The sequence below is a fragment of the Pipra filicauda genome, unplaced genomic scaffold (assembly GCF_003945595.2).
Source record: "Pipra filicauda isolate LSUMZ 115617 unplaced genomic scaffold, ASM394559v2 scaffold150_size2825430_pilon, whole genome shotgun sequence".
Classification (NCBI taxonomy): Eukaryota; Metazoa; Chordata; class Aves; order Passeriformes; family Pipridae; genus Pipra; species Pipra filicauda.
This window is the reverse complement of record NW_024103996.1, coordinates 2,482,694-2,505,125: the sequence shown is the minus strand read 5'-3', so window position 1 is coordinate 2,505,125 and position 22,432 is coordinate 2,482,694. Positions and strand designations below refer to the sequence as shown.

Sequence of the window (22,432 nt, the reverse complement as noted above, 5' to 3'; positions counted from 1 at the left end):
ACATTAAGTTAAATCAACTCAATACATTTACCTGTGCAGTGTGCAAATGTATTCCAGCAGCTGCTTTAACCATGATCAGTAACACACCTGAAATAGTATTTTCTGTGCCTTTTTGGAGGACTGTGCTGATGCACAGACCACTTTGGGGAGTTTTGTACCATAATCCCCCAGCTGTGTCCCTGGCCTGGCAATTCACTCTGGGTCGATCCCACCAGTTTGATTTCTCTTCCCATAAAGTTAACAACAGATGTCAAAGGAAGGTCACTTCACCCTGTACAGCTGTAGAGCTACTTCCAGGCTTTTCCAGAAGCTCAGGAGTTTTGTTTTAAAGTTCTGGGACTGTGCCTCCTCTACCCCAACCTGCCTAACGGGAACCTGTGGACATGGGAGGGAAGGAAGTCTTGGTGAGAAACATTATCTAGAAGAAAGGGAGGAGAGGGATTTCCTGAAAGGTAACACTTGGTTTAAATCATTGGCTTTTTGATTTTTAAAGGATTGTGTAGTTCAGCCTCTCAGAAATCACAATCCCTTTCTCTTAGCAGAGTTATTTCCCAGTGGGAACATATGGTACACTTGTCAAGTGAAGACAAACCATGAGGCTTATTCCCTAAATATTCGTGGTGAGGTGGATTTAGAGGAAGGTACAATTCTCCATACACAGACTGGAACAGAGTGAACCTCTCTCTTCTAGACCACAAATGCTTGAAAAATTCATAATTTAATAATATGGAGTGTGAACTTGCACTGAAAGCAGGAGGGTGGCACCTTATTTTGGCTGAGAACAAAACACTGACCCTTACCACAAGTATCCCTGTCATTTGTAGTTTGAGAACCAATTAAGGTTCTTCATTTTTATTTCTATTTTTAGTCTATTATTATTAGGAAGCTTGCTTTTTTACCTGTATTTGACTTTTGGTCCTTAAACCAACCTTCTGTAAAGCTGAAATACACCTTCAGTGAATGAACATTTTCAGGTGCAACTTCTGCATTTTGCTGTTCTGCTTTATGATTTGATTCCTTATTAGTAATACTTTATTCCTTCCTTTTCTAAGCTCTTTGCTTCCAAACTGCAAGTCGTGTCCCTGATCTAGGCATCGTTTTCTCTCCTAGATTATTCTTCTTCGCTGCATTGCACTCTCCAGTCTCATTCCATCTCTCTTGGCTTTTGCCCTTAAAAGGCTTATCCTCACTGCTTATCCCAGCAGTCAAACCCACCCTTTGAACTGCTCTCAAGTGTTTGCTTTCTCTGTGTTTTCCTGAAGCTTTGTGATTTCCAACAAAGCCCTTAATCCAGGGACTTTGCTGAAAATTGGTAGGTTGGGATATCTCAGGGCGAGAAGGAAAAATAGCGACGGCAATAAAGGGATGAGGGAAGGGGTGAAATTTTGCCCGTGTGGAGCAGTTTTAGTCAATGCTAATGAACTCCTGAAACCAAGGAATACTCAGTGTCAGTGACAAAGATAAGGTGTTATTTTAAACAGGTTTCTGTGGTCTCTGGAGCCATAAAGGAAGCAGCAGCATTGTTGCTCCTGCACGGAAAAATGCAGGGACGGCGACGTGTCTCGGGTTTGCCGGTGGACGCCGCAGTCTGTAAATCAGGACGTTTTCCTCTGCTCCTTCATAAATTGAAAGTGTTGGTCCTGAGGAGAAAAAAGTAAATAAATGCACACTGCTCATTTATTTCTGCTCCTCCTTCCTCCTCCCCTCCAGAAAAAAACACCTTTTACTATTTCACTGCAGCCAGAAAGCACAAAATATTTGAAATTACACAATAAATGCCACACTTTGACTTAAAATGCCTGTTCTTTCTGGCTCGTGGGGTGGCATCGAATGGGTTTTTCTTCCATCAGACAAGAGAGTGGTGAAGTTCACCTGTCTGCCAAAAATGAGCACAAGGCTTCTGGCCAGCTCAGATCCCACATCAGAGTGTGAGCCCATCCTGAGGGCTGTGAAGGACAGACAGCCTTTGGAGAGGAGAGATGTGGTGTCTGAGTGTGTTCCAAATGAATATAGCTCTTTGTTTAAAGGGTTTCCAACCTGGCAGAGAAATACTGTGTTTTAGCATTTTATTTAAAATATTAAGCTTACATGTTGGTTAATTAACACTATCTGAAATTTAATCAGCTTGGAATGTCCCTCACACATCAGAATATCCGTGATAATATTCTTATCCCATACTATTTCATTGCTACTGACCATTAACCCAGCAGGAGCTGAGAAATACCCTGAGATCCTCCTTTGCTGCTTTTAACCTCAAAAACTAAATTGGATGCTGTAGTTCTTTTTGGGCAACAAGCAATCCAGCTTGAAAAATAAATCACCAGGTTTTCCCTAAAAAAAAAAAAATCTCCTTCTGAATCTTCAAAGTCTTTCCCATAACAATTTGCAGCTCGTGTCCGCACAGCTAAATTTGGCTACACACATTTTTCTTATGCTTTCAGTTTAAAAGAAGCATTTTGCTTCCACTATCAGCAGCCTCTCTCTCTGGTCCCCTCTCCAAATAAATTGTTTCTCACATTAATGAGTTGTACCTCGTACAAATCCTGTGTAGTAGCTCCCCATACGACTCATTTCTCCACAAGACCTGCCATGTCCTGGGCAAACCTGGGAAACCTTCCAAGGCAGGAAATCTGCGAGGCAGCAGATTGGGAGTTACTGACCTTCAAGAATATAGATTTCATTTCTCAGGATCCTGTGCCACAGCCCTGTGCTGTCCTCACCTGAATAAATTGACTCTGGAGTAAACAGCTGAATTTTTCAGAGGGTTGTACAGGGAATTTGAGACACACAGTTCCTGTTTCTTTTTGGGATGTTGGAAAAATCACCGGCTTGGGTTTGGTTTGTGGTGATGTTGGAAGTGTTGTGGTCAAGCTGCACAAACAGCCAAGGGAAAAGCCAAGTAGTTCAGGAAACAGCCTCAAGTTGCACCAGGGGAGGTTTAGACTGCATATTAGGGAAAATTTCTTCATGGAAAGGGCTGTCCAGCCCTGACACAGCTGCCCAGGGCAGTGATGGAGTCCCCATCCTGGAGGGGATTTAAAAGCCGTGTGCATGTGGCACTTGGGGACATGTTTTAGTGGTGACCTTGGTAGTGCTGGGGGCACAGTTGCACTCGATGGTCTTGGAGGACTCTTCCAACCTTAGCAATTCCCTGATTCTATAAACCTGTGGACTCGTGGACCTCTGGAGTTCAGGACACTTGACATGGTAGAAATTGAGGTCATCCTGGAGCCTTCTCTTCTCCAGGTGAACACCCCCAGCTCTGTCTCCAGAGCAGAGATGCTCCAATCCTTGAGACATCCTCATGACCTCCTCTGGCTCCACTCCAGCAGGTCCATGTCTTGGTTTTACTGGGCTCCAGGGCAACAGTGCAGGTGCCAGTGTGGGACAGGCTCTCTGCGGTGTGACCCTGGGGCTACAGAGCCCCAGTGACGTGATAGTGCTCACCCTGGGCAATACCAGTGTGGCATCCAGCCCCCTCAGCTCCAATCTTGCCCTCCTCTCTCCTAGAATCCAGAATCCTGTACCTCTTGATGTTCAGGTGCATTAGCTGGTGTTCCATGGCACACAGCCTTAGCACTGAGCTGGGGCTTTGTGTTCCCAGACGTGCTTTGGGAACATGTTGAGATGTCTGTGCTTATCCAGGATTCAGTGGAAGAACCCAGTGAGTTTGTTTACAGTGTCAATGCAAATCTAAAGTGATTTAGACTTCCATTTATTTCCAGTTTTGTTCAGCTCCAAAGCTGTTTGCCTGAGATCATTTATAAATATTTTGATAATGAAAAAGAGAGTAGAAGTGGTTTGGTTTTGGAGAGGGACTGGTTAAATCTGGAACACACAAGGCAAGGGAAATGATGGTAACACCGTTGTCTTTGAAATGAAAATATGCAAAAGTTATGGATGACTGAAGTTCCAAACAAAATGGCAATCAAAATGGGGAAAGGTTAAGTGATTTTGAAAGGTTTCACTTGCTGACTTACCAAACAACTGAATACTAGTTCAGTTTCTATAATTTGGTGGAATATTGCTCGTCTGAGTCAAAATTAACCCAGTATGTGAAAATGTGCTCCTCTTTCTGCAACTGCGCCTTTACTATTAAATTTGTGTTAATTTTTGTTTAGAAATAGAAATATGTTCTGTATCATCATGCTAGATTAGATCCATAATGTGGATAAAAACATTCAGCTCCTTCTATTTGCAAAGATTGCGTTGCAGAGCCCACAGTCTGCCTTGTAATTTCCTGCAGACGTGATCCCTCATTACCGTGATTGTAATTAGTCCTTCTGATGAGTTTTTCACCTTCAAGGCACTTCACAAACATGAGGGAGCTCGTGTTCATTCCAGTCCTCTTCCCTGGATAAATAATATTCTGAACCCTGTTGTAGAAATAAGAGAAATCAAGAGGAGGGGTCGAACATCACGAAAGGTTAATGCAGTACCAGGTTCTGCTCCTCGTGAGCATCCACTGCTTTTTTGTCCTAAATTAGGTCACCACTCAGCCTCTGTTTGCCCCAACATCTGCCCATTCCTTTTTTGTGGAACTCAAAATCTCCTGTTCTACACTACTACAAACTACACTACTCAGTGTAGTTTGTAGCCCATATTTTCTCTTTGAGAGCATAAGTCTCTGTCCTTTCTCCCTGTGATCTCCCATAACTATTTTTCCTTGTGCAGCTCCTCATCTCCTCCAGCATCAGCAGCTTCCTGCCTCTCCAGGCTGCTGTATTCCAGCCCTTCTCCCTCAGTTTGCCAGGACCATCCCTCAGTCCATCCTTTGCCCTCCCTTTGAAAATTGGTTCCTCGTTTCCAGGGAGGAGCAGGGATGGAGACCAGTGGGACCCGAACCACATCTTATTTTTGTGGCATTGGTGTGTCACACACGAAGACTTACTGAGGTTTCAGCCACACTTGAATCCAAATTTCCAATTCCTAGGAGAAAAAGGATATTCCAAGTCCCCGTGAGGAGTTTGTGCCACTCAATCAGAGGTAGCTGTGCCCTGCCTGACTGCTCAGCCTGTGCTGGCAACAGTCTCCATCACTGGCAGTCGTATGAACCGTTAATGTTTTACTCTTATTTTTTAATTCAGCATCTAGAATGAGGAATTTTCCTAAAAGTCTTATTTTTTCCAAGTTTTCCTGATATACTAAGAAATGCAATTTCAACTTGCAGATCAAAAGACAAAATTCACCTGACATTGATTTTGGGCTTTAAATGGTGGGATTTCATGTGTGTGTTTTGGGGGGCTTTTGGGTTTTGGGGTGTAAAGTATCTCTTATTTACGCAGTGCTTTGAAGTGGATGGGATTGAGGGATCTGTAGGGGATGGATGCAGGAATCAGTTGTGTGCCTGAAGGTTTCCCCAGGACACCATTCCTCTTCTCTCTCCCCACCTCCAGCTCCCACCATCTTTGGAATTTGTGGTGGTTCATCTCAACCTCCTCGTTCCCAAAGGTGGCTGGTTTTGGGGAGCAATGGGCAATTGTGTGTTCAGCCCTTTCCCTCAGCCCTCTTTCATCCAACTGCTTTTTGCTGCTGCATCTCAGTATTTCACCAGGACAAGGAACATGTGGCCTGGTGCTGAGAGGAGAATTAGGTGGTTTGGACAGAGGATTTAAATTTCAGATGACGGCTAATACAACCTAAATGGATTTATAACTCATTCTGAATCTCATTTTTTTAATAAAGTGAGGTCAGCAATGCCAACCAAATTTCAGCAGCAGAGGCAGATCATCAAGTATGATCTTAGATAGCCTGGTGTGCTAATTTAAGCATATTTTTGGGTTTGAGTGGTTCTTTATCTTTACAGCGGGGAAAAAAAAATTAAAAATGCACATTTAAAACCATTCTTGCTGCTCCTCATTAAGATTGTTGCCTTCTGAAGAGCTGAAGGATATTGTTAAATTTCTTTGGGTCAGTTGAGATGGCTGCTGAATTTCATGGTTGAAGAATGAGAGGAAGAAGAACCATTGGAAGTATAATGAGTATTTGTTCAAAGCAATATCTGCAAATTGCCTGTCCTGTCTAATATAGATTATAGATATTAGAGGGAGAGAGAGGTGATTATGAAGTATAATCAATCAGCAGCATTTATCCAAAGTCCTGTGGGTTTCTTTGTGGATAGGCTGTGTTTACACATTACTGGGTCTCTGGTTGGGCTGGCAGGAATCATTTTGTTTCTGAAGCAGTTTGATCATTTGACTTGATTTGCATCAAGTAAATTTGCATCCTCTGCCAGGGAAGGTCATGGAGATGTCCTTGAGTGCTGTCACATGGCACATGCAGGAAAACCAGGGGATCAGGTCCACCCAGCTTGGGGTTAGGAAAGGCAGGTCCTGCCTGACCAACCTGATCTCCTTCTGTGAGAATGGGACCCACCTCATGGATGAGGGAAAGGCCGTGGGATCTGGATGAGGGGATCGAGTGTGCCCTCAGTCAGGTCACAGGTGACACCAAGCTGGGTGGAGTGTTGATCTCTGGAGGGCAGGAAGGCTCTGCACGGGGATCTGGACAGGCTGCATCCATGGGTTCAGGCTGGTGGTAGGAGGCTCAAAAAGGCCAAGTGCCCTTGGGTCACCACAACCCCACCCAGCGCTCCAGGCTGGGGCAGAAGGGCTGCAAGGCTGCCCAGCAGAAAAGGCCCTGGGGGTGCTGGTGACAGCAGCTGGACATGAGCCCCGGTGTGCCCAGGTGGGCAAGAGGCCAATGGCCCCAGTGCCAGCCATGGTGTGTCACAGGCCCAGGGCAGGGTCTGTCCCTGTGCTGGCACTGCTGGGGCACCTCCAGTGCTGGGGGCAGTTCTGGGCCCCTCAGACCAGAGAGACATTGAGGGGCTGGAGCATGGTCAGGGAAGGGAACAGAGCTGGGAAGGGTCTGGAGCACCAGGAGCAGCTGAGGGAGCTGAGGGGGCTCAGCCTGGAGAAAAGGAGGCTCAGGGGGGACCTTCTCACTCTCTGCAACTCCCTGACAGGAGGGGGGAGCCGGGGGTTTCGGGCTCTGCTCCCAGGGAACAAGGGACAGGATGAGAGGAAACAGCCTCAAGCTGTGCCAGGAGAGGGTCAGACTGGGTATTGAGAAAATTTCTTCATGAAAAGGGCTGTCCAACCCTGGCACAGCTGCCCGGGGCAGTGGTGGGGTCCTCATCACTTCAGGGATTTAAAAGCCGTGTGGATGTGGCACTTGGGGACGTGTTTTAGTGGTGGCCTTGGTAGTGCTGGGGAGTGGTTGAACTCAAGGTTCTTTAAGGCCTTTTCCAACCTAAACAATTCCCTGATTCTGTGATTCTCTCAGCACAGACATGTCTAGCTCTGCCACAGCTCTTTGGCACATCAGATGCTCAGTGTTTTCAGGCGTGCGACACAATGCATTTTGTGTGTTTTATTCAGATTTGTGTTATTCTAATGTTGTTGTTTAACCAAGGTATGTAATTCAGTTTCTTTGTTGTTGTTTTATGATTTTTTTTCCCTGACAGATGTGGGAAGAGGCCATTGCCTTGGGTAAAGAACTTGCAGAACAGTATGAAAATGAAATGTTTGATTATGAACAACTCAGTGAACTACTGGTAGGTTTTTTTAATGACATAGACGCTGCAATAATTTGTTCAGAGTTGAATTCTTAAGCTTGTAAAATTATATCAAAAATCCTATAGTTATGACAGTAAAACACAGAAATAGATGCCAGTTTTGGCTTTGTTGGACCAATGTTGATTAACTGGCTACCACTGGAGTGCCTGAAAAAGATTGAATTTATTTTTTTTAGCTGAAAGAAAAATATTTCGGTAATGTTAAGCTGATTTATTTGGAGTATAAAAGGAAATTTGGAATTTAAATATAAATGGGAACATGAAAAAATCCCCATTCTCTCTCAAGTGTCTTTCCATATTCACATTTCTTTTTTTAGGTATGAATAATCCCCAAGCATTCATGTCTAGAGTCAGTTATTTTTGCCCTGATGTTACCCATTCATTATGCCTGCACCATTTTTTTTTTCTCCTGCTCTCTTCCAAGAGATAAATGGCAGCTGTCACTGTCCTTCCTAAATGTCCCAACCATTTCCGTGGGAGCTGGGACATGATTCCAGTTTGGTTCTGAAAATACTCAACGTTCAGGTTTTTGATACATTTTACCTTTGCAGTTAGAGTATATTTTCCTTAAATTCTTTGAATTGTTTATCTGCTTCCTTTATCCCAGTCTGTCTGAGCTGGGCATTCATCTGGTGTTGACATGATTTAAGCAGCCCAACCAGGCACTCAGCCCCACATGCCCCCAACTCACTCACTCCTGGTGGGATGGGGGAGAGAATCAGAAGAGTTAAAGTGAGAATAAATAAATAATAACATGGGTTGGATGAAGACAGGGAAAACAGTGAGTTCATTCCTCACTTCCCATGGGCAGACTATCTTCCATCCCCAGGAAAGCAGAGGTCTATCACACATGATGGTGACTTGGGAAGACAAATGTCATCACTCTGAACATCCCCCTGTTCCTTCCTCTTCCCACAGCTCTACGTGCTCAGCATGACAACACATGCTCTGGGATATCCCTGGGATCAGTTGGGATCAGCTGTCCTGTCTGTGTCCCTTCCCAACCCCTTGTGCACCCCCAGCCTCTCCCTGGTGGGCTGAGGAGAAGGAAAGGCCTTGTCTCTGTGCAAGCCCTGCTCAGCCATAACAGAAACATCCCTGTGTTATCCACCCTGTTCCCTGCACAAATCCAAACCACAGCTCCACACCACCTACTGGGAAGAAAATTAACTCTACCCCAACCAAACTCAGCCCAGATGACTCAGAGCCATCTCCCCAGAAGTATCTCCATCCCCATCTCCCCAGAATATCCATTATTCCGTGGCCTCCACTGTTGTTCTAGGGATTTATTCAACAGAGAATATTCATTTCAGTATAAAAGGAATTTGGTACAGATTGTTCCTCAGCTAGAGATGATTGTCATGTGTCAGAAATGATTATTCACCAGGGGGTAGCTACTCTCTGAGTCCCTCAGTTTTAATTTTCCATCTCTTTTATGCTTGAACATGGGAACATGAACAGTTTGGCGCAGAGGCAGCTACTCTCTCATTATCCTGCTGTATCCATTTTGGAGGAGAAGTTGGAATTAACACTTTATTCATTGTAGCTGATGGCCAGTGATCACAGAGTGATCGAGTGATTTGGGTTGGAAGGGACCTTAAAGCTCATCTCATTCCAGCCCCCTGCCTTGGGCAGGGACACCTTCCACTAGACCAGGTTGCTCCAATCCCTGTCCAACCTGGCCTTGAACACTCCCAGGGATGGGGCATAATACCAAGTTATGTATTTTTCACCATTTCTCTTGCATAGTAAATACATCAGTGTTTAAGTGACATAATTCCAGGCAATGGTTTAAACCAGGCATGGGTATGGAGTTTCTCCCTCTTAGAAGAGGGGAAACCCAGAACTTCCAATCCTCACACCAGACAACTGAGTTTATCTGCTCTTTATTTATCAGTGAGGAGAAATTTAGAGAGATGTCACAAAAATTAGTCCTGATGTGCTTTGGGCATTCATTCTTCATAACAGAAAGATCAAATTCATGCTCCTGAATGAATCAGGTCTCACATACCCCATCAGCTTTTCTTATTACCGCTGCTGAATAGCTCTTTTTTTTCTCACCACAATAAAATTTAGAAGTTTTTTGTTCTTTCTGTTCTCCCTCTTGTCTCTTTTATTCAAGCAATATTAAATATCAGACTCTAAGACAATTGACAAATGACAAAATAGTTTTGCTACAGATGAGCTCAGAAATACACAGCAGATCTGGGTCTTTGTAGTCTTCTTGCCATTTACTGTTGTGTGGGAGCAGCAATAAACCTCCCCCCAAATCAGGAGTCATTCTCTTTACAGAAATAATAGACTAAAAATAAGTTGATGAACAGATCTTGTGAAGCTGCTCATTTGTTATTATTTCATCATTTGAGATGAAGAAGTATCGGTGTCCCAAACAGATGGCGTCTGACACGCGTGTGTTTATCCCAAAATTTACATTTTCCTGCAGTTCTCAACTGCCTGCTTTCCATATGCAAATTAAGAGTTGTAAATATGGAAGAGAAGTAGTAGAAAAATTTAATGAGATGTAAGAGCCCCAAAGTGACAAGTCAGCACCGTGGAGATGAGCTTTGGTGTACTTGGCTTTACTGTTCCTGTGTTTCGGCATTGGAGGTGTCACAACTGGGAATTCAGATTGCCTTGAAAATTCCTGGCCTTCACTGCAAGTGAAACATTGGATATGGAGCAAGGAAGTTCATCAATATGGAGATATTGGATGCAGAATGATGGGGTTCACCAAGATGAGGTTCATCAAAGTGGAGATATCGGATATGGAACAGTCAGGTTCACCAAGCTGAACATGAAAATAATGGCTCCAGAGTCTGGTATTTCAAAATGTCACCATGTATCTGATAAAGTGGTGAGGAAAAAGAGGCAGGGGAAATGTACATCTTTAGTTTAGAGATGCACATAAAACAGATCCAGATCTTAAGTGTAAGGAATCTCCCTAAATTCAGGCCATTTAAAATTCCTTCTGTTTACTTTGCAGAGAAAGCAAGCCCAGTTCTATGAAAACATTGTGAAAGTGATAAGACCAAAACCAGACTATTTTGCTGTTGGATACTATGGCCAGGGATTCCCAACATTCATAAGGGTAAGTGTCCACTTTCTTCCATAGAGGTCAACAAGCTTTCTTGCTCTGGAAATTTCTCTGGGTTGTGGAGAAAACTATCTGACATCGGCAGTTGTTTTTGGATGTATAAAACAAGCCCTGATTTTCTTTTCCAGTTTTTGTTATGGTGTAGTTGAATTTTAGTAGAGATTTTCTTTTTTCTTCAAACATATCCAGTACTTTCTATTTCTTCAAGTTATAACTAGAAATTAAGATACGTCACCCAGCCCGTCACTCAGGGTCGTAACCAGCACCCTCTGAAATGGTGACATTCTTGCCTGATAGGTTATATACATATATATATATATATATGGGTATGGTAGAGAAGCCTTTTGTATGTGACCCTGTTTTCATGTCAGAGTCCTTTCCAACATGTTCACTAAAATGAAGTTGACTATCAGAGGTGTGTGAAACCTTTAATTACAATCTCTTATCATTGATTTGCCTGTGTCATGTGTCAATTCAAAACATATGTCACTTGGTTGATGCCAGGGATGTAGTTTTAGTGGCATTTCAGATTTTTTTCCCACTAAAATCAGGATTTTTATGGGTTGAATTAGTGGCTAATAAGAGTGGGGATTTAACACTTCTGAATTGCATCTGTATCATGATCCTCTGGCAGTTGGTGAAGGGGAATCACCCGTTAGTTATTTACTCAACTTTTCTGGGCAACCTGTGCCAGGGCCTCACCACCCTCATGGGGAAGAATTTCTTCCCAATATCCCATCTAATCCTGAGCTCTGTCAGGAGCACAAAGCACAACCTTCCCTTTAATTGCTGTGATCAACAACCAGCAGGAGACCAGGCAGAGCAGTGTTAGTCTGATATATTAATATTAAACTGCTTTTTCTCCTCACGACTGAATGGGGGCTTTGTAAGTTCAGGAAGACACTTATAAGAGCCTTGTGGATTGGTCAGCTTATAATAAATGAGCAATAAACCCCCTGAAAAACAGGCTATTAAGTGCCTTGCTAATTGAGAAAATCTTAAATTCAAGCTTTTCCTTCTATTCCAATATTCCTTCTGAATTACAAGTGTATATACATGAATTACACTTATATAGAAACTTCTTAGGCATCTGTTATTACCATTTTTTCCCAACTTGAGAGTATTCTTTCATCTGCTGAGCATTTCAAAAGGCACCATTGCAGAATTAAACCCAACTGGGCAAATGGAAGCTATTCCAGGTTTCTACCCCGAGTCATAACACCCTTTTTTATTAAGTGCTGTATAATTTTTTCACCAAGTGCTCACTTTGAGATGAATAATGAGGTTAAGCATATTCAGATGCAAATTTTATCCAAACTTACTTTAATATGTTTGATCAGTTAAAAATGTGCATCGTCTTTTGCGTTTTTCTTTCAAATTGAATTAAATCAGCGTAGAAAGGGACTGTGTAAATGTCTTAATTTTCTTTATTGTTAAAAACCCCCCAATACTTATGAATAGAAAACACCTAATTTTAAAGTTATGCTGTGTGCAGACAACTTAACAAAGGCAAAAAAATGGCAAAAATCTAATACACAAATATGAAGTCTGTATCGGTCTTTCTAGAAGAGTCAGTATTTTTGAATCTTCCTCCTCAAATTGGCATAATTTTATGTTTATATTTTTCTCTGCTACTCTTGCTTGCTCACCTCAGTGCTTTTTCATATTTTTTATGTATGAAAAGCCTAATTCAGTTTATGTGCCTGCATTCCACCATTAGCTGAGGAAGGTGGAGGAGAGGATTTACAGAGGGAGGTCTGAGATTTGGTAGAAATGATTTGTCTTAATATATTTTCAATGGCCACCAATTTTATAGCTTCTTGAGATCACGTTTTAGTTGATTTTAGTGTGGTTTATACATATACCTAAAGGTAAGTGTGTGCTTAATGATCTCAGCGCTGAATTGGAGGCAAGAAAACCCATTTGTGCTTTACTGAGCCGGCATAAAATATTTGTAAACTATTGATTGTACCACTGTGTGGGGAATGGGAAATTCCTCGCTTAACAGCGCTGGAGTCAGCGCTTCTGGGATCCCAGGTCCTTACTGAGGCTGCTGGTTTTAGCAGGATTTAATGTGTCAACTTGTTTCCAGAACAAAGTGTTCATTTACCGGGGCAAGGAGTACGAGCGACGGGAGGACTTCGAGGCGAGGCTCTTGACTCAGTTCCCCAACGCGGAGAAGATGAAGACGACGTCACCGCCGGGCGATGACATCAAAAACTCCTCTGGCCAGTGTATCCTTGGGCTGCACCCTGGGCACAACCGTGTGTCCAACAGCACAGGGCAAGGATTTCTGGACTGAGGGAGCACCCTTGTGGGTGACCTAGGGGTCCTGATCAGTGGCCAGTTGTCCACGAGTCAGCAGTGCCCTGGCAGCCAGGAGGGCCAACCCTGTCCTGGGGGCATCAGGGACAGCATCACCAGCTGGGCCAGGGAGGGGATTGTCCCACTCTGCTCTGCCCTGGGGCAACCTCACCTGGAATATTGGGGTAGTTTGGGGTGACACAGTATAAGGAAGATGTTGAGCCATTAGGGAGTGTTCAAAAGAGGGCGATGAAGATGGTGAAGGGCCTTGATTTGAAGCCATGTGAGGACACTGAGGGCACTTGGTGTGTCCAGCTGGAGAAGAGGAGACTGAGGGGAGACCTCATTGCAGTTACAACTTCCCTAGGAGGGGCAGGCACTGAGCTCTGCTCTGTGGGGACCAGGGACAGGACCCAGGGAATGGCCTGAAGTTGTGTCAGGGCAGGTTCAGGTTGGATCTCAGGAAAAGGTTCTTCCCTCAGAGGGTGGTTGGGCACTGAACAGGCTCCCCAGGGCAGTGGGCACAGCACCAAGGCTGACAGAGCTCAAGAAGTGTTTGGATGATGCTCTCAGGGACGTGGTGTCGCCCCTGGGAATGATCCTGTGTGGAGCTAAGGATTGGACTCGATGATCCTTGTGTGTCCCTTCCAACTCAGCATATTCTGTGGTTCTGTATAATACATGAATTTTGTTGTTCCGTCTTTTTTTTTTGTGTTCCTGTTGAGCTGCTTGTTCTATGTAACTTAAATTCACTTTTTACTTCTTAACTCCCAAATTCAGATATTCAGTGTTTTACTGTAAAGCCAAAACTGGATTTACCATCGAAATTTCACAGGCCGGTGTCAGAGCAAATCATGAGGTGAGTTTGGGGTGGTTTTGTGATTTTATCAGTCTCCTTTATAACAAACTGGTTCTTGTTGTATAATCTATACAAAGCCAAGGAGAGTGGTAATGGTGAGGACATTTCATGATAATTCTTAATATTGGTAGAGATTCCATCCAACCCACTGGAAAACAGTGACCCCATAAGCATTTTATATCTATGCATAAACTTGTTCTAATACTAGAGTTTAGTAGCAATTCCTAAACAGAGGGCGTTTGATTTTCATTGTGCTTTTGGGAGTTGGAACTAGATGGTCTTTGAGGTCCCTCCCAACCCAAACCATTCTGTGATTCCATGATTCTTTTCCTTTCTTCCAGTTTCTACAGGGTGAATGAAGTCCAACGTTTTGAGTATTCGCGTCCCGTTAGAAAAGGAGAGAAAAACCCAGACAATGAATTTGCGGTAAAAAATATTAAAGAACATAGACTAAACTTTGGGTTGGATTGTTTATTCTCCTCTATTTTGAGCATCTGAACCATTCATTATCTTTTGGTTTCTGAAAAATAAATTCTAGGTTTAAAGTGATTATTTTTTCTAGAAGTTCAATTAAACCTATTTGTCATGTTCTGTTTTATACCAATAGGAAAAAAATGGGCAAAGCTGAATTTACAGCTGTTTTGAGAAAGGGTTTTAAATTTCTACACCTAAAACAATAGATGTGTCTTACCAAAACTTCCCTTGCCACAAAGATTCCAATCAGGGATTTAAAAATCTTCTTTCACTAATACCTTTTTCTTTTTTTTTTTTTTTCATTTTTTACTAAAGCACGTGTTTAATGGTCAATAAAACTCCTTCCTTGTGAGGGTGGTGAGGCCCTGGCACAGGTTGCCCAGAGAAGCTGTGGCTGCCCCATCCCTGGAAGTGTCCAAGGCCAGGTTGGACAAGCCTTGGAGCAACCTGGGCTAGTGGAAGGTGTCCCTGCCCATGGCAGAGGGTGGAACCAGATGGGCTTTAAAGTCCCTTCCCACCCAGGCCATTCTGGGATTCTGTGAACAATAACAGTCCAGTAAAACCAGTCGATCTTTCCCATAGCTTTCTCCTTTCATAAGAGCAGTTGTTCTCTGCTAAGTCACATCTCAGTTATAAATCAGTGCTGCTGCATCTTCCCCACAAGCAGATACCATTTGAAATTCCCCCCTTGGCTTTGTAACATCTGTCGTGCTGTGGTTCTTTTTCCTGGTGAGAATGTTTTAAGGCTTTGCTTGAGTTCAGAGGTGTCCATCTGATAACATGGGGCTTCTGTTCCATTTGCAGAACATGTGGATTGAGAGAACCATCTATGTGACAGCCTATAAATTACCGGGGATTCTGAGGTGGTTTGAAGTCAAATCGGTTTTCATGGTAAGATCAATTCAGCTGTATTGAGATTGCCTAAAAAAATGGGGGGTTTGTAGAGCCAGGGAGCATTTCTGTGTCTGTGTGACTGTGCTTGAGTTCTGTGGACAAGGAGGAATTGATGGGACTGTGCCTGGCACAGTGTGGCTCAAACTGCCACACACCCTAAGGGGAACCTGCTGATTGTTGTCTGAGGGGGACTCAAGGAATGCTTTGCCATTCCTGAGGGAAGGGAATGCAGCCAGCTCTCCTGGGCCTTTAGGGCAAGGACTGATTAAGTTCTTGAGCACTTTTATAAAGTATTTGTGGCTCCCAGCAGGCCAATACAGCCCTCTTCATTTTAGGCAACCCAAGGTGGTGTAGGGGAACCCTGCCCCATCCTAATGAATTAAGCCGGAATTTTATAAAAGAGGATTTGGGTATTTTGATTGTCATTTATCCAAAATATACCATAAATCAAATGCATTGTATGTGTCTGCTTTTCTCACCATTTGTGATTAAAGGTTGTTTTTGTTTCTTCTCCACATTTGGCTAAATATACCCTCGGCGACCTCACAGAGTAACTCCAAATTACTCATTTCTCTGTTCAACCATTTAGACTGTTTAGATAAGACATATCCATTAAACGCCTTTAAGATTAAATTATTCTTACACAGCTGTAATTTTTAAGGAGCAATAAAAACATTGTTACTGCGGTTTTTAAATCTCTCTTGTGAGGCTTATTTTTAAAGGAAAAGAACAATTTGCATATGATTAATTAAAACCTTTTTCATTGCTCCATTGAGGTTATGTTGGACAGTTGTATTTGGATGAACAGAAGTAATGCAGAAAATTACTATGGTATCTATAGTAACAGAATATGAATGTGATGTGTGACAGTAATAGGCAGCTGAATAAAACACATTGAATTTTTAATGAATTTTGTAGTTTCAATATAATCCTGATGGAGGAGATTGTATTTAACCTCTTGATTGCAAAAAGTGTTGCTTGGAAAGGCTGGCAAACATGGTGAAAGTCTCTTTTCCTGATGAGCCCAGAGCAGAGCCTGGCAGGCAGTTTGTGTCCACACACCCCTAACTCTCTGCTTGGCATCCAAATGGGCAGAAATCCTGGGAGATTTGGTGAGTCAGGATTATATTAGTTGCACAGCTGAAAAATGATACCAGAATGGAACTTCATACTAAGTGGGAAGACAGCTATAGATAACTTTTGACCTCCTCTGGCTTAGTTACTACAAAATAGGTATTGACTTTCTGCGAGATCCCTGTCAGCTAAAAAGCTGGGAGTGGGATCATGAGGTTACATCCCTGTAATGCTAAATTGTGATTATGGATACAGATATTATTGATCTTTTACTAAGCACCAAGATATTCAAGCAGCTTTGCACGTTTCATATTTTATTGATGGAACTGGGATGTCTTTAAAGGAAGAGGTGAGATCACATCAAATCAGTACTGGGAGAACTGAGTAATTTAATAAATGCAGTGTATTATGTTACATAACCCATAGGAACATGCAGAATTGCCTTAAATCTATTGGCTTTTAAAATTCCTTCTGAGTACTTTTACCTAAACCTTTTCAGTCTGTTCATTATTTGCAAGAAATTTGTGGCCCACATTCATTATTCTGTATCTGATTTGGTTTAGCTGGACACAAGTAGCTGTGGGGGAAAAAAATTTGCTGAGGCCAGCCAGTGAATTACAAAACTGGATTTGGACTCACACTTGATTTTAAAAAGCACAAATTCTAATCTCTGTTTTGTTTTTATCTTGTAATTTTGTAGTGGTGCAAATGTATCAGGAAAGTATGTAATTCCTGGCCCAGAGTGAGCAAACTACTGGAAGAAGGCTCATAATTTACACGTGTAATAAATAGCTTTCAGTAAGTGCCAAAGCCCAGTTTATAGTAGTGGGAAGTGCAATTCTCCATCTGCTTTTAAAAAAGTAGAGGGAGGGTTATAAGAGTAGTAAAAGAAAGGAGAATGAGAGAGAAAGAAAGCCATGATTGCTGCTGCAGAAGAGTCAGAGAAGCTCTGTCAGCTCAATGAGTGCTAATTTCTGTCGATGCTCAAGAGCTTTAAAAGCAATGGTTCATCAACACATTATTGCATAATTACAAACCCATTAATACAAATGACAGAATCCTAAATTTAGCCTGTAATGTTCACAACAGTTCTTGATCTGACACATCTTCAGATGTGGAATATGGCTTTACTGTCACAGTACCAACTTCCCCCGTGGCACATTCAGCTCTGTCCAAGCCTGGACTGCTCCCTGTTCCCAGCAGAAATATCAGGCTCCTTCCCTGCCTTCCAGAATAATTCACCAGGCAGGCTGCTAAAAATGCTAATTAAAACATCCTTGATGTAATCAGCTGGCAGGTGTAAGAGTAACAACTAAAGAGATTTGATTATAAGTGGTTCTCAGAAACAGGGTAAGCAACTGATAGCCAGGTAGAAGCGCTGCTTTGTTTATGTAGCATTTATGTAAATGAGGGTGTAATCAAATATACACTTGCATTTTCCTCACAGGCCTCAATTAACCTTCCCTTTCTCTTCCTACCACATCATCTTTTTAATATAAACAGGCTGTGTCTTCCAGTGAGGACTGTCTACACTCTGGGTCACTGCAAATTAGTAATTTTTAGCCCGTTCACTAATACTTAAAATATTTTAATTCTGGGGTTTTTTTCAACATGAACAACTGTCATTCTGAAAGACACAGTTTCTGGGCATCAAAAAAATAGCTGGAGATCAGTCAATTAAAATAAGCAAGTTTTAGGCAGTGTAAGAGCTAATTCACTCCATGAAGACATCTGAGGAGTTCTCTTCATTGAAGTCCAGGCTGTGGGAGAAAGGAAATGTCTCCCTTCAGTTCTCGACATTCTGATGAAGAAAATGTGACCTCGTGGGAATAAGCCCAGCAGATTGCTTAGATGTCATCTCTTCAACATATTAAACTTGATGTCCTTGGAAATACACCAAAATAATCACTGCAAAAATATCTCCTTGATTTTTGAGCTGCTTAGGATTACATTTTCCATCAGAAAATCCACGTTAGAGTTATCATTTCTTTCTTGCTGTTAACGTTAAGCTGGATCTTCTTTGTGCTGCTAAAACTCACCGGCCCTTAATCTCTGATGTTCTCCCTAATCCTCCAAAAACCTCACGTGGTTCCTGCCAGAGCCTTTCTAAATGTTGTGCTGGGTTGTAATCCATCCTGCAGCAGCAAAATGCATTTAACTTTCTCCACTGATACTGATCATCACACCAGTTACCTCAGTGTAGAGATACCAAATATCTCAATGCCTGAAATCGTCCTTTCTGATAATTACTGGTCAAAAATCATAAATCCTGAAATTCCTGAAGTGTTTCTAATTGTGATGGTTTAATGAACAGCCAGTTTAAAACTCTGCTCCTGGGTTAAAACCTTTTGGTTTGATTTTAGGTGGAAATCAGCCCACTGGAAAACGCAATAGAGACCATGCAGTTGACCAATGATAAGATCAATAACATGGTTCAGCAGCACTTAAATGATCCAAACCTGCCCATCAACCCCCTCTCGATGCTGCTCAACGGCATCGTGGATCCCGCAGTCATGGGAGGCTTCACAAACTATGAGAAGGTAAGGGCAGAATTCCCTGTCCTGCAGTGCCTCAGCTGGGCCCCAGCACGGGAAGGGCATGGATCTGTTGGACAAAGTCCAGAGGAGGCACCAAGATGATCAGAGGGATGGAACAGCTCTGCTGTGAGGAAAGACTGAGAGAGTCGGGATTGTTCACCTGGAGAAGAGAAGAGAAGCTTTGGGGTGACCTGATTGTGGCCTTTCAGGAGCTGAAGGCAAAAGAAAGTTGGAGAGAGACTATTTACAAGGGTCTGGAGTGACAGGAAAAGGGGGAATGGCTTCCCACTGCTACAGGGCAGGGTTAGATGGGGTATTGGGAAGGAATCCTTCCCTGTGAGGTTGGGGAGGCCCTGGCACAGGTTGCCCAGAGAAGCTGTGGCTGCCCCATCTCTGGAAGTGTCCAAGGCCAGATTGGACAAGCCTTGGAGCAACCTGGATTAGTGGAAGGTGTCCCTGCCCATGGCAGGGGGTGGGACTGGATGGGCTTTAAGGTCCCTTCCAATCCAAACCATTCTGGGATTCTGTGATTCCCTGATTTTCACTTTGGAACTGTTACTGCTATTTTGCAGAACTTTTGGGTCCATTCATTTATCTTTGCTGTTTTTCATTCTTCTGGCAGCAGATGTTGATCCATTTTCTAAAATTACTGCTCCTTTCTCTCCATTTAACAGGCTTTCTTTACTGAAAAATACATACATGAGCATCCAGAAGATCATGACAAGATTGAGAAGCTGAAGGATCTCATCGCTTGGCAGGTAAAAAATTTGAAGTTGGGATGGTCAGAGCCAACTGCTGTGGAAAGGCAGCTTAGTGTCACTTTGAGAAAATCCAGACCTTAAACTCCTCACCCTGGATGCACTTCTTTGCCATTTAAATCCACCTTGGAACTTGAGCTAAAGTGCATCTTTTCAAATATGCCATCATTTCTCATTTGATGAACCTACAAGGAACAAACATGGTCAGCCTCTTTTTCTTTAATTCCTTTTTTTTTAATAACCATAATACAGTGAAAATCTCCCATCTGTATCAAATGAAAAGCATTTTTCAGGGCAAACAAGAGGCAATCCAGTTTTGTTGCATAGTCACATACTGGACATTTTCCAGTGGTCTCAGGATAATTTTATGATAAGTACAAAAATACCAATATGGTTGGAAATGTTTTTCCCCACAGAAGAAGAAAGTGAATCATTGTCTTTTTATATTCAATTTGGTCTTTATAACAAAGGGAATAATTTACATTCCTGTAGGTTTCAATCTTAGAGGTGATAGAACCAAAGCTACAGAATTCAAAAACAAAATATCCTCTGAAGGCCATAAAACTATCAGTGAATAAAAACTCTTTTGGTCTGAAAAAAAATATGCATTTATTAATTTATTTTCTTGTGAGCTTTTACAGAAGATTAGATTTTTATAGGCTTTAAGTTTTCTAGAGGAAAATAATTTGGTCCCAGAAGACTGACTTGGTGTCAGCTCTCTGAGAGTGATACTTCAAATGAATTTACAAACACACTTTTCCTCAGCAAAGATGCACTTTGGTGGCATTTGTGTATTAAAATAATATTGCAATTTGGAAATATATATGGCAGCTAATCACATTGAATTTGAATTATCCAGTGCTTTTAAATACATGGTTTCCCATCAGTTTTGTAGTTGCAAAACAATAGGAACCAGAAAAATAGAGAGAAGGGATCGAAAATCATTTTTATATCTGAAAATTCTTGTCACTAAAAGCCCTTTCCATGCTTTTAAATGTTTGATATACATTTGGGGTATCCTCAAATTTAAACTTCCTCTCACAGTATTTCAGTTTTCAGCACACAGGGTTGGATTTGACTCCCAGGTATTGGCTGGTGTTGGGAGAGGGAGGTGTGGGGAAGCTTTGGAAGGGAGGCAGGGGCTGAATTCATCACGGGCTGACAGTGATTGAAAGCAAAAATGAGTTTTCATTTTTCGCTAATGTGGGGCTTGGAGTTTGTAATCACACAGAGATTTTCTCAGTGCTGTATAAATCAATCTGGAGATATGAAATAGTAGGAACCTGACAATCCCATTATCAGCTGACCACTTAAATTTAATTTTTTACCGTGCCCTTACCTCTTTCTCCATCGAGCTGTGGAATTCATGCTCCTCAGGATATTATCCTCTTATAAGTCCTGTGAACTTTTAATACACATTTTGGTTCTGTCTATTATTAATCCAGATAAATACCATTAGAAAAACACCGTTTTCATCCAACTTGGTGCTTTTCCAACTTAGGAAAAACTGTTCCCATGCAACTGCACCACATCAAGCTGATCTTTTATTTTAACATGAGGATAATGAAATGGTTGATTGAAATTAAGGTAGTGAAATGAATGATTGATGACATTTAGCTAATGTATTTACAGCACAGCAAAACATAAAAATACCATGGCACATAAAAATCTTGTGCTGCTTCTGCAGAGCTGAAAGAACTGCTGCATGCCAAAAATGTTTTAATGATCATATTTTATGATATTTCATATTATGAAAGATTGTCTTTTAAGATTAATAATTCAAATCAATGTTGGGTTTTCATTCTTTTCAACCAAGCAGATCAAGATTTTTTTAAAAAGGAAAAAAAAATCGGGGAATAATTTAAAGTTGCAGTGGAGCTTGATAAAATTTTAACATCAGGAAAGAGGAGAGTTATGAAATAAATAAATGCTGTCTTGAGCAGGTTTCCTCTCTCATTCACCTCATTCATTTCTAGCTCTGCTGCTTCCACCACTTTTGCATTCACCTCTCCAAAGGTGAGGGACACCTTGGATGGTCTTTTGAAATAGAGCCTTAAGCAAGCCCAGCCCTTTCTCCAAAGCGACAAACATTGGCAATACCATGAATGTGGCAAAATTATCTCTCTATTGAAGATTCATGTTGGTTTAAAATTCCATGTCACTCATCTCCACATTTCCCTGTGTTAATGCCTGGAAAGGCATGTTGGAAGAATTTTGAAGTAGGTAGAAGGTGGTGAAGCAGAAACGGTAAAACAGTCAGAAGGTTCTTCCTGCACTTGATAATTGTTTCAAGGATTAAGTGGTCTTGGACAGGGAGACCAAATATCCCAACTCAGCGGGCTCACAGTTGTTCTGTAGCAAAGCCATGGAAAGTTTATTAAATTTCAGGTTCTGTTAAGGAACAGCTTTTCTTTTTCTTCTTTTTCTTCCTTGTCTTCTTTGGTTTCTTCTTGTTCTTGTTCTGCTCCTGCTGCTGCTTTTTCTTCATCTTTGTCATCTTTTTCTTCTTCTTTGGCTTCATCTCCTTCATCATCTTTGTCTTCTCCTTTGTCTCCTTCTCTTTTCTCCATTCTTCTTCTTCTCTCTTCTCCTTTCTCCTTCTTCTACATATTTTTTCCTCCTACAAATATTGTCATTTAGTTCATGATGCTTGATTTTCCAAATTGGAGGTGGCTCACCCCTGGGACAGGCTCCTTAGAGCATTTTCTCCTCATAAAAATGATCCCAGAGCTGAAACTTCAGACCTCACCTGTGCTTCACCTCGGTAATTCCATTTTTTTAAAAAAGATTCCGTTTAAAAGGTCAACAGGTTCTTTGAAATGAATGAGCCAGGTGACCACTCACCACTCCAACACAGGA

At 42.0% G+C, this 22,432-nt stretch overlaps 1 protein-coding gene across 2 annotated transcripts in view; it reads left to right on the top strand.

The window, feature by feature from the left end:
- Positions 1 to 22,432, top strand: part of DOCK1 (dedicator of cytokinesis 1) — a 277,725-nt gene that overhangs the window by 228,703 nt on the left and 26,590 nt on the right. For both annotated transcript variants that reach the window (XM_039378955.1, XM_027737067.2), the window contains exons 39-46: positions 7,469 to 7,558; positions 10,563 to 10,667; positions 12,766 to 12,907; positions 13,758 to 13,836; positions 14,178 to 14,262; positions 15,115 to 15,201; positions 18,642 to 18,818; positions 19,490 to 19,573. In XM_039378955.1, coding sequence (XP_039234889.1) covers positions 7,469 to 7,558; positions 10,563 to 10,667; positions 12,766 to 12,907; positions 13,758 to 13,836; positions 14,178 to 14,262; positions 15,115 to 15,201; positions 18,642 to 18,818; positions 19,490 to 19,573 — 849 coding nt within the window. The remainder of the gene's footprint in view (positions 1 to 7,468; positions 7,559 to 10,562; positions 10,668 to 12,765; positions 12,908 to 13,757; positions 13,837 to 14,177; positions 14,263 to 15,114; positions 15,202 to 18,641; positions 18,819 to 19,489; positions 19,574 to 22,432) is intronic.